Genomic DNA, 12,037 nt, shown 5'->3' on the forward strand with positions numbered 1-12,037 from the left:
TCTAATGAATATCAGTTATCATACAGTACTGTGCAACAATATGACAGTATCTTCAGGCCTACTCAGTATATCTGCAATACTTTCTTAGGCCTTTCTCTTACTATTGCAAAATTAAAATGGCTTTTTTATTTGCTTTCTGATATCTTTCATTATTTTTTGTTGCTGCTCAAAGCTATCATAACTGTTATATTTAAAACAAATTTGCTAAAGAAGTACCTGAAATGACAGAGGTTTATGTTTTCCTATTAGTACAGCACATAAATGTTAGTAGCTAGAGGGAAGAAGTGGTCCTCAGTACTTCAGTTTATAATTCTGTGTTTTGAAAACATTAAAAATTAGTCAAGAATACCGGGGTCCTGGGATCGAGCCCCACATCGGGCTCCCTGCTCAGCGGGAAGTCTGCTTCTCCCTCTCCTTCTGCCCCTCCATCCCTCCTCCTCCTCTCTCTCAAATAAATAATCTAAAAAAAAATTAATCAAGAATAAAAAAATGATGAAACTAGTATCTCAGAAGGTACACAGCAACAAAAATGACATGTACTATAGTCCCCCTTTATCTGCAGGGGCTATGTTCCCAGACTCCCAGTGGGTGCCTGAAACCATGGACAGTACTGAACCCTGTATGTTTTTTCCTATACACATATACCTATGATAAAATTTAATTTATAAATTAGGCACAGAGGATGAACAATAACTAAAAATAATTATAACAATATACTACAATAAAAGTTACATAAATATGGTCTCTCTCTCAAATTATCTTATTGTACTATACTCACAGTTCTTATGATGATGTGAAATGTTAAAATGTGTATGTGATGAGATGAAGTGAAATGAATGACATAGGCATTGTGATGCAGCATTAAGCTACTACTGACCTAGAAAGTTAATACTACTGAGAATAAGTTAGGAGGAGAATAATCTGCTTCCAGACCATGGCTGACTGTGGCTAACTAAAACCGCAAAAACTGAAACCATGGAAAGTGAAACCATTGATAAAAGAAGACAACTGAAACAGATTCCGCTCCCATGTAAAGAGAACACAGTACAGTTTTAAGACCAATGAAGAAACTATACTTTAATGTATTATACACAAAATTTCCTTGGGGGTTGAAGAAGGGAGGGCAGGAAATAAAAGTTTAGTTATCAGCTAAGAAATTAAATCTATCACTACACTTACTCTGCTAATACCATACAATCAGATCAAAGTAAAAGTAAGTAAATGGGGCGCCTGGGTGGCTCAGACTAAGTGTCTGCCTTTGGCTCAGGTCAGAATCCCAGAGTCCGATCCCAGAGTCCCAGGATCAAACCCCAGCATCGGGCTCCCTGTTTAGCGGGAAATCTCTTTCTCCCTCTCCCTCTACTCCTCCCCCTACTCATGCTCGCTCTCTCACTCTTCCCTCAAATAAATAAATAATCTTTTAAATAAATAAATAAAAGTGAGTAACCAAAAATAAAACGCAAGTTTGAATTTTCAAAGTATGCAACATGGGTGGCTTAAAAGTCATCTCATGGCATTTAATAGCATTAAGTAGGAAGGATGGTCCCTAATATCAAAACCCTCACATAAAGGTAAAATGTATAAACTCATTAAATAATAATCTGAAATTTCTTATGACTACCAAAAGGTTTTTTAAGGACTTACCCCAATACTACTTTCTCTATAAATACTTAATCAATGAGTTAAGGTCACCTTTAATATGGTTACCTATTATCTCTCCAAAATGTAACTTCATTATGTCATTCTCCTCTGCTTGAAACATTCAATGGCATGGTAACCAAGGTCCTCCATGATATACTTCTCTTATATTATCAATTATTCACCCATTCTACAAATATTTACTAAGCACTAACGTAAGCCAAGCATTATTTTGGCCTGATGATGGTGGCTCAGAACAAGGGTGATGAGAGTGGATAAGAGAGACTGGATTCTAAATCTACTCTGAAGGCAGAGCCAAGAGGATTTCCTGATAAACTAGTAAGATATAGGATATAAAGAAAAAAATAAGAATGGCTCCAAGATTTTGGCCTGAGCAAGTAGGATGGAGCTACAATTAAAAGGGATTATCCTCACTAAAACCCTATGTTATACAGATAGTGAACAGAAAGTACGTTCCTAAATACATCTATGTTTTTATAAAGTTACCCTTCTCTACACTCCCAGAATATCAATTTAACATTATTAGTGTGTTCACAGCCTTGTATTTAATGTCCTACAACTGTCTGCATCCTGAGGGCAAGTACTAAATTTTATCTTTAAATCCCCAGAACCAAAACAGCTTAGCCTGTCTCTCAATATAGCTTTAATAATGAATAAATCCTCTCTGAAAACCTAGTGAGAAAAAAAATCTTTGCCTCCAATATATTGTGGGAAAAAACATCCCTGTGTCTCCTAGGCCTGTCTCTTATTTCTTTTGAACAATTTAGAAACCAAATGCTGTGTTTCATACTACAAGGTCACTCCTCTCAGAGTTCTAAGGCTAAGGGAATGGTGATACAATAAGAACATAAAGGTATTAATGCCACTCTGAAAAGAGTTCAGAAAATTTCAAATAGAAATCATGTTTGAGTTTGACCATGAAAGCAAAATAGGATTTTTCTCATTCTTTCCTTTTTCTCCAGGAATAACAGAAGAGATGGAAAGACAGGCTTTTGAACAAACTAAGAAGTTTATATTCCTTTTATTTAAAGAGTTTGGAATTAATCTAAAAGTAACAGGGATCCAACAAAAGAGAAGAACACAATCAAAAGAGAATTAAGTTACAGAGAGATCATTCAGAAGATGGCGGGGGGGCGGGGGGGGAGAGAATCAAGAAGCCCGAGGAAGCAAATGGATGAAATCTTTATCAGACAGATTATCAGTCTTCAGGGTTTCTGGATTCTAGCAATGGTGGTGTCATTCTCTAACAAAGAATATTAAAGGAATCATATTTCACTGGGAAAATTAATTGTAAAATGTGATTTGTTACACTTGAAGCAAATAATTTAAACCAGTAGGCTTTTACATTCTAAGTTATTTGGTTGTTAAGTGATAGCAAGAACAATTGTTAGGACTTTGATCAATGGTCCAGCTTATCTCTCTATGCCTAAACCATAAGCCCCTTAAGGACAAAGGCCATATTTTCCAATTATGTTAACTCCCTTCTTATCAATTAACACAATGTTGCTCAAACAACGTTGCTAAATTCTGTTAAGATTCTATGAAGTTTAGAGATCACTCCAGTCACATCATTCTCAACTTCCTCAGCAACTAAAAAAAATTTAAACATTGTAACAATGCTTTATTAAGCAGTTTATTAAACCTAATCAAAATCTTTAAAACAAGTAATATGCTAACCTGGAGAGCATGTTTCATTTTGTGATACAACTTCAGATTCATCTTTTTCACCAGCAAGATCCTCTTCATCAGAGAGGACCAAAAAGGCTTCTTTTGGCAAACTTTCACTGCTTTCTTGTTTAGATGGTGAACCAAAAGAACCTTCCATCTTCTCTTCCAAATCTGGATTTGTCTCATCAATTGGAAGAAGAGAAGTTTTAGAAAAGCAAGTAAGTTCATCTTCAGCAGGTGCAAGCTTTTCCAAAATAGGAATAATTTCATCTGTCTCCATAGAATCTGTATTTTCCAAGATAATCTCATTTTTGTCGTCTTTTATAACATTTTCACTAATGGTTTCTGCAAGGTCTGCAGAATTTTCACCTTCATTCTTTTCACTTTGGTCAATTTCCATACTGCTAGATATAGCCTCCTCTCCAAGAGCAGGTTCTGTGACAGCATCTTCCCTTGCCTTCTTTTCATTTTCAGGAGGTAGATCTGAACAAATAACTGTATCATCTGTTTCCAGGGTTTCTTCATCAGCATCGGTACTACTATTAGCTTTATTTTTCTCATCAACTGAGAAAATCTGGTCTAACTTTTCATCATCCCCATTTTTTTCAAGAAAATCATCACCTTTATTGCTACTAGGCTCTGTACTGTCAGTTTCAGGAACAGGTTCACAGACTGGTACAGAACTTGGTTCAAAGGCAGGATGAAAAGCTGATTCAGAAGTCAGTTCATCAGAAGTGGGTTCATCAGAGGCCAGATCACCGGAGGTCTGATCACCAGAGGCTGGATCACCAGAAGCCGGATCACCAGAGGCTGGATCATCAGAGGCCAGTGCTCCAGAGGACAGATCAGCAGAAGCTGAATCACCAGAGGCTGGATCACTGGAGTTCGGTTCACCAGAGACTGATTCATCAGGGACCGATTCACCAGAGACCAATTCACCAGAGAAAGGTTCACTGGAGACTGTTTCACTAGAAACTATTTCACCGGAGGCGGGATCACCAGAGGCGGGATCACCAGAGGCAGGATCACCAGAGGCGGGATCACCAGAGGTGGGATCACCAGAGGTTAATACTTCAGAGGCCAGATCTTCAGGGGCTGAATCTCCAGAAGCTGGATCTCCCACAGCCAGCTCAACAGAGGCTGGCTCATCAGGAGCTGGTTCAGCAGTCAGTTTACAGACTAGTTCAGGAGCTATACTATTAGGAGACAAAGGTTCATGCTTTAAATCATCATCCTGCTTGTTTTTTATATTAACATTTAAGGTACAAGAGGTTTCTTTCCATTCTGATTTACTTTTCTCAGCATCAAAACAAAGCTCTTCAATGCCATTCACCTCTTCCTTGTCATTAATATAATCCATATTTTCCAAAGGTGAGGTTGGGTCCAAATCTCCATTTTCATGGTTGCCATTTAACAGCTTGACATCAGCTTTCAACAGTTCTTCTTTGACCTTGTACACTGCTTCAAGTTGCTGACGGTCACTCACTCTCATTGTTTTTCGAGCCTTAAAGACTTTTTTCTGAGGTTCTTCTATACTATCCATTTTGAATCTTTAAAAAGAGAAAGAGAGTGAGTTTAATAATTGAAACAGAAGCCACCTAATCATAGATGAACTGCAAACTGATCTTATAGGTAAGCAGCCCTTTACGTAATTTTGAAATAATGACATATAGAAAGCGTAATAATCCTTGCTATGTGTTAATTTTCATATTAACTGGATTTGTGTAATATAAAATTGATGACAGGTACAAACCATAGATCAATTATCAGGAAGGTGAGGAAAAAAAAGTGACTAGCTTTTTGGGCAGGGACAGCAAGAGTAGGTCTTTAGAGCTATCGTTGGCACTGGAACTGTCATATCCCCTCTTCTTCCACTTCCCATTGCAAACAATTAAGGCCATTCATACGAAAGAAAGAAAGAAAGAAAGAAAGAAAGAAAGAAAGAAAGAAAAAGAAGAAAGAAAGAAAGAAAAAAGAAAGAGAAAGAAAGAAAGAAAGAAAGAAAGAAAGAAAGAAAGAAAGAAAGAAGGAAGGAAGGAAGGAAGGAAGGAAGGAAGGAAGGAAAGAAAAAGAAAGAAAGAAAGAAAGAAAAAGAAAGAAAGAAAGAAAGAAAGAAAAGAAAAGAAAAGAAAAAAGAAAAAAAGAAAGAAAGAAAAAGAAAGAAAGAAAGAAAGAAAGAAAGAAAGAAAGAAAGAAAGAAAAAGAAAGAAAGAAAGAGGAACGGAGCTGAAGAAAGGAAGGAAGGAAGAAGAGAAAAAAAAGGAAAAAGTGAGTAGTTTCTAGTTTTAATTCTCAGCAAGCTAATGAAGTCAGAATCTGGAGGAGACACATAAGCATATGCAGCAAAAAAGTTGACAAAGAAAAACAAAACTATGAGAGACCAAAAACAGTAGAGGAATGGAAAAGAGGCATACAGATAAGGAAAATTAAGAAACACACAAGGAAAGATTACATTTGCAACCAGGCACATCTAGATTAACAGTACTGTAACATATTTAAAAAAGATTACCATCAAAAAATTGCTAAGACAATTCACATGACAGGATACAGCTGCAAATCATATATTTGCAAATAATTTATCTAAGAGACATGCATCTAAAAAATAAAATACTATTACAACTAAATAATAACAAAAATAACCCTATTTATAAGTGGACAAAGTAATAGGGGGACCTGGGTGGCTTAGTCTGACTCTTGATTTCAGCTCAGGTCATGATCTCAGGGTTGTGGGATAGAGCCCAATGGCGGGCTCCACACTCAGCAGGGAGTCAGGGAGTCAGTGCTCAGTGGAGAGTCTGCTTGAGATTCTCTCCCTCTCCCTTTCCCTCCACTTCTCCCCACCCACCCCTGCTCAAGGGAGCACAGACTCGCTTGCTCTCTCTCTAAAATAAATAAATCTTTTTTAAAAAACGGACAAAGAATTGAATAGACATTTCTCTAAAAGATATATAAATTGCCAATAAACCAATGCCAATAAACACTAAAAATGAAAAGATGCTCAACATTACTAGTCATCAGAGAGATGTAAATCAAACTGCAATGAGATAACACTTCATACACACCAGGATGGCTATAATCAAAGAGAATAATGAGTATTGGTAAGGAGACAATCACACAATCAATGCTGGTGGGATTATAAAATGGTGCAGCTGCTCTGGAAAAGTCTGGCAGTTCTGCATCATGCTAAACATTAATCATTAATTTTCTGTCTTTCCTCTTTTGCAATACACATAAAGCTATAAATTTCCCTTTGAAGGTTGCTTTAGCTGCATCTCATATTTTGATGCGTTATATCTTCATTGTTGCTTTTAAAATATTTAGTAATTTCCATTATGATTTATTCTTTCACATGTCAGTTATTTAAAAGTTCCTTAAAAAGGTATATATTATGACTGTGTGAAGCTCATTAAAAAAATACAAGGTTGGTTTCATACTAAAAAAAAAAAAAGCAATGCAGGTTATAAGTGAGTCATGAGTCATAATGGCTTTATTTCAGATTGAATCAAGGTGTCCATGTGATAAAAATATATTAGAACCCTAAGCCCCAACACCTCAAAATGTGACCTTATTTAATTAGAGTCTTTGCAGAGATAAAGATAAAATAACGTCATTAGGGTGGGCCCTAACCCATTATGATAGGTATCCTTATAAAAAGGGGGAAAATTTTTTTTAGTAAAGCAATAGAAGTCTATTAAGTGAAGATACAGAAAAAGCTCTCAAGAGTAAGAGGGGTCCCGATGGGTTGCCCAAAAAGGGGAAAATTTGGATAAAAATATGCACACAGAGAGCCATGTAAAAACTGGAGTTTGGCTGTCACAAGTCACAGCTAGCAGAGAGGTCTGAAACAGGCCCTTCCTTAGTTCCTTCATGGCCCTGGATCACCTTGATTTCAGACTTCTAGCATATAGAACTACAAGACAGTAAATTCCCTATTTAAATACATACATACATACATAAAATATAAGCAATGAATTCAAAATTCACTGCATAAACAGAATAAAGGGTGAAAATAAACATGAGATCATCTCAACAGATACATAACACTCATTTGACAAAATTCAACACTGACTCATAATTAAAACTCTCAGAAAACTAAGAAGAGAACAAATGTAATAAAAGTTATCTACAAAGAAAACTACAGATGTCATACTTAACGGTGAAGTAAGATCAGAACCAACACAAGGATGTTCCCTATTACCATTTCTGTAAACATCTAGCCAGTGCAGTAAGGCAAACAAAAGATGCAAGGACTTTGTCCTGGAGAAAACAATGTCACCAGTCTATAATGGAATAAAACAGAAGTCTTTTACAGATGAAGATATACAGGAAGCAAGAAAATTGTTTTCACACTGGATATTTACTCATCATCACCATTACCTGTAGGAATGATGGTTGGATACACTTGCTTTAGCTGGAGAGCCAGGGGGTGGGGGGGAAGCAGCCTCTGACACCTGGGAACTTAATCTGAGGCTCACAGCTAGATTTCGTTGTTATAAATCGACTTGATACTTACAGCTAAGCCATGTTGTTCTGAACATAAAATCACCTCAACATTCAAATTAGACAAGGTCACTGTGCAACTATGAAATATCAAACCTCTCTCTCTGACTAAATGAGTGATGGCTACTTTTTAAAAAAAATAATAAATCACAGTTTTATCCTCACTGTAGTCTGTCCTCCCTACAGATAAGATTTATTGAGATAACAAAGCACAGAATTGCCCCCACTTTCTGAGAGCACCCAATCCAGAGTAAGGCTCTATTTCCTCAAACCCTCCCTCAAATAACCCAATACTAAACCCAAATCCTATGTTATGTGTTTTTCTAATATCCTCTTACTGACTGATGTGCTTCAGAGTTTACCCACAGTGAGCATTCTTCCTCACTGCAACAAGTAATAAACCCAACGTGTTCAATTAGAGGTCTGATTCTGGTGTTCCATTGTTCTTTTTGACTGAAAGACATAAAACAATGGCCTAGCCTATTTGCTAGAGGCCAATACAGCTTGAAAACCTACCACTTTGTTACAGTACTTCTAGACTGTGGTACATTCCGCATTCATTTGCTCACTTTAGGCCAATTACTTATATTTCTTATTCTTCCTAGCCTTTTAATTACGGAACTCAGTAAAACTATTCAGAAAACTTATCTTTCAATTGAACAGAAACTTCAATGCAGAATTATCATAGGCACTATTTTAAGGGTTATTCATTAGTCTACCATTTAACCTTCAAGATTTTTCCCACCCACTATCCATTCCAAACTCATACTAACTGAAAATTTTTAAGAAGATGCAATGCAAATTTTGTAGTCACATTTTCTTGCTACTCCAAAGACAGAAAATAATTAAATTTATAGCATAAGGAATATGATTACCTTTTAAATATTTTTAAATACTGAACTGTAATTCTTTTGGACTCTGACCTCATAATGTCCCCATTTCTCAGCTGTTATATGGAAGCTGACAGTTACTGACAGTTGCATTAATAGGAAGCATCCTCTAAAAAAAAGTATATTTTCATAATTTTCAGTAACACCTTTAAGAACATAAATCCTGCAGGACATCTGGGTGGCTCAGTCAGTTAAACATCTGTCTTTGGCTCAGGTCGATCCCAGGGTCCTGAGATCAAGTCCAGCACTGAGCTCCTTGCTCGGCTCCCTCTGCCTCCTTTTCCCTCTGCTTGTACACACGCTCTCTCTCTCTCTCTCTGACAAATAAATAAATAAAATCTTAAAAAAAAAAAAAAAGAACATAAATTCTACAGACAGAAACATGGATTCAAATTCCAGCTCTCCCATGTATTTACTATATATATAATAACACTGGGCAAGTTTCCTAACATTAGTTTCAGCTATCTTAAAAAGGGAATATCATTATCAGTACCTGCCACAGAAGTTGTAGTCATGATTAAATGAGATTCTATACATTAAGGACTTAGAACCTATAAACACTCAATAATGTTATCATAATTGTCTACGTATATTAAGAATGTTTTTAGACATAAATTAGAGAATCTTGAGACAAATTTCTCTTTACTTCTGGTATTTTGTAGATAAGTTTGAAAATCCAACATGCAAACATCACATTTAAAGTTAAACTGCCACCACCAAATAACATTTAATAAAAATAAATATTAGCCAAGCAAGCTGGTTTTACAAATTAAATTGCCATTCAATTCGGTAATTGATAAAGTACTGTACAAAGAATTACAAAATAACTACCATCTATACCCACAAGGGAGCACACTACAGCCATTTACCACATTTTTTATGGGTTCTAAGTATAATGAAAAACAGACAAAGCATAAGGAAGTAACATGAACAACCAGTTCAAACTAGTTCAGCCATATCTGTGCAAACCAATCAGCAGGAACTTTTTAAAAATCTATTTTGCATAAGGAAAGTATATTTAAGAAAGATACACATTAGAAAAGGGTGTGTTACCTGCAAACAAGTCTCCATGCCTGTACTACCGGAACAATACATTTCTAAGGATCATTTTAAATACGTCATCTGGAACTGAGATGCCATTCACAAAACTATTCTACAAAAGAAAAACTACTTTTTTAGGTTGCAACACTAGAATCATGAAGCTTTCATATGACTGTAATTCATTTTTACAGGAAAAAAATTTATATTTTATAGTAGAAAATGTCTGCCATATCTAGAAGTAAATGTGTAAAACGCGATGAACTTTCTCTAGAAAATATTTTTTCATGAAGAAGATAGTCAAAAACTGTTTTTAGGTCCCTATTCTATATATTCAGATTTCAAGAACTCTGAGACAATACCATCACTAATAAAATCTTTTTCTACAACATAAAAAGGGTTTTTCACCTTTACCATAGGAAATTATATTTAAATAACCAAGAAGGATACAGATACCTGCTAATAAGTTTCTATAGCTTCGAATTTTTTTCAAATTTTTGGTAAATTATTTTTAAGGAAAGCCCAATGAACCTCTTCCTTTTTTAAGTGAAAACATTATTTTCTTCTCTGCTTCATCCCCCCTCCGCCTACAACTTTTATTCTTTTTTTCTAGCAAAGAGATCATAGCTATGAAACAACAAAGGGAAGTATTACCAAAAGCTGTAATGTCTTAGCCTACAATCGGCCTGCTCAAAAAGCTCAAGAATTTAAGTGGCTGTTCAAGAGCTGCTCACAAACTCAGCCAATCAGTAGCCAGCATTCTGATTCCTGCCCAGCAACAGGAGACAGACAATAAGGTCAGAGAAACATAGTTAAAACCTGGATCCGCAATACATTAGTGAGGTTCTTTGTCTAATATAAGTAATCTAGAACATAAATGCATAAAATCTAAATCCGTATGATACACATTTAATATATCACATAAATAAATAAAAATTTACACCTTTTATGCTATTTCAATTTATCTTCCTTTAAATGTCCATGAATGTGTCCAAAAATATAAATCAATTTCCTAACTGGAGAATGAGTCAAACATGGACAATACATAGTAAGAATACACTTCTCTCCCCATGGGTAAGAATCCGCAAAATTCAAATGTATATTTTTTTAAAAAATCCACAATGTTTAACATTTATAAAACATTTGTAACTAAAAATTCAGCAATACCTTAAATCCAAATAAGATTATTTTCATACCCATCTATCACTATTGTTACAGATTTCTGATTCCAAAAATTAATAGTATTCTGGACCCAAAGGTTTACTACAGATAGCATCATAAAGTGTTCTGCTGTCTACTGCACCGAACTGACTTATTTGATTCATCTAATGAAATTAAAATGCCTGACTCTTGACAATCTATATTAAGTGTTGTAAGTACAATTATTACATCTTTTTCTCCCTAACTGCCTTTCACAGCAGGTTATGAGCTCTCCCCTTTTGAAGCAATAAAGCTAATGTGTGCATTACAACAGTAAATATTCATGTAAACTGAAGGGAAATTTTTCCTATACTACATCACTCTGCAGTCCTTTAAACATAAAATTATTTTTAAAAAATAGGAAATCTGTCATCTGAATATTTTTTTCTAAAATTCACTACCTATCAGATTTTCTTAGTAAACAAGTTTTAAAAATAAACCTCATTTTTTTCTCTTTCAGTTACAGATGAACCTTGTAATTTTTCGAACATACCCAAGAGGGAGCTTGCTGCAGCCATACTCTTAGTTTATATAATCTCCCCATAGGAAAAATAAATCAGCAGCTGCTTCAGTGCTTCATCCTGTGAGAGAACTGAAATTCACTGTCTGATTGGCTCAAAGCCGTAGTTGTCTGAAACCAATCAGATATCAGCATCACAAACCTTGCCCAGCAACAAGGGAAGCAGATGAGGGCAAGTACTCTACCAAGAATCCAAACAGTGTGAAAATAAAGGTGAAGGATTATACTGAAACATATTTGATGAAATGGAAACATACAATATACTCCCAGATTTATAGTTTGAGTAAGTCTACTGTACAGTTTCTCTGATGAATAAACAAGGGTTTGTACTACTGCTTTCCAAGAACAGTGAACAAAACAATAGGAAGTACCTGGGTTGTTAAGTCAAAACAACGCAGACACACACAAACACTACCCTAATTCAAAGTTATGGATACCTGATGAAGTGTACTTAAAAATGAAACTTAGCACAAACTTGCAAAATAGGAAGTAAAGCCATTTAAGTGGACTTGACATTTCTATCTTTGACACAAGCACTCCAAGTACACTCATGCTGTTAACT

The 12,037-nt window shown here is 35.5% G+C and overlaps 1 protein-coding gene across 3 annotated transcripts in view; it reads right to left on the reverse strand.

Annotated features, from left to right (window-relative positions):
* The window catches only part of ATF7IP (activating transcription factor 7 interacting protein), a 123,207-nt gene that overhangs the window by 65,373 nt on the left and 45,797 nt on the right, over positions 1 to 12,037 (reverse strand). For all 3 annotated transcript variants that reach the window (XM_025879898.2, XM_025879897.2, XM_025879896.2), the window contains exon 2: positions 3,337 to 4,877. In XM_025879898.2, the coding sequence (XP_025735683.2) occupies positions 3,337 to 4,870 (1,534 nt within the window). In that variant the 5' untranslated portion in view covers positions 4,871 to 4,877. The remainder of the gene's footprint in view (positions 1 to 3,336; positions 4,878 to 12,037) is intronic.

Source organism: Callorhinus ursinus, unplaced genomic scaffold (genome assembly GCF_003265705.2).
Source record: "Callorhinus ursinus isolate GAN/ISIS: 27379988/994484 unplaced genomic scaffold, GSC_fseal_2.0 scaffold27, whole genome shotgun sequence".
NCBI lineage: Eukaryota > Metazoa > Chordata > Mammalia > Carnivora > Otariidae > Callorhinus > Callorhinus ursinus.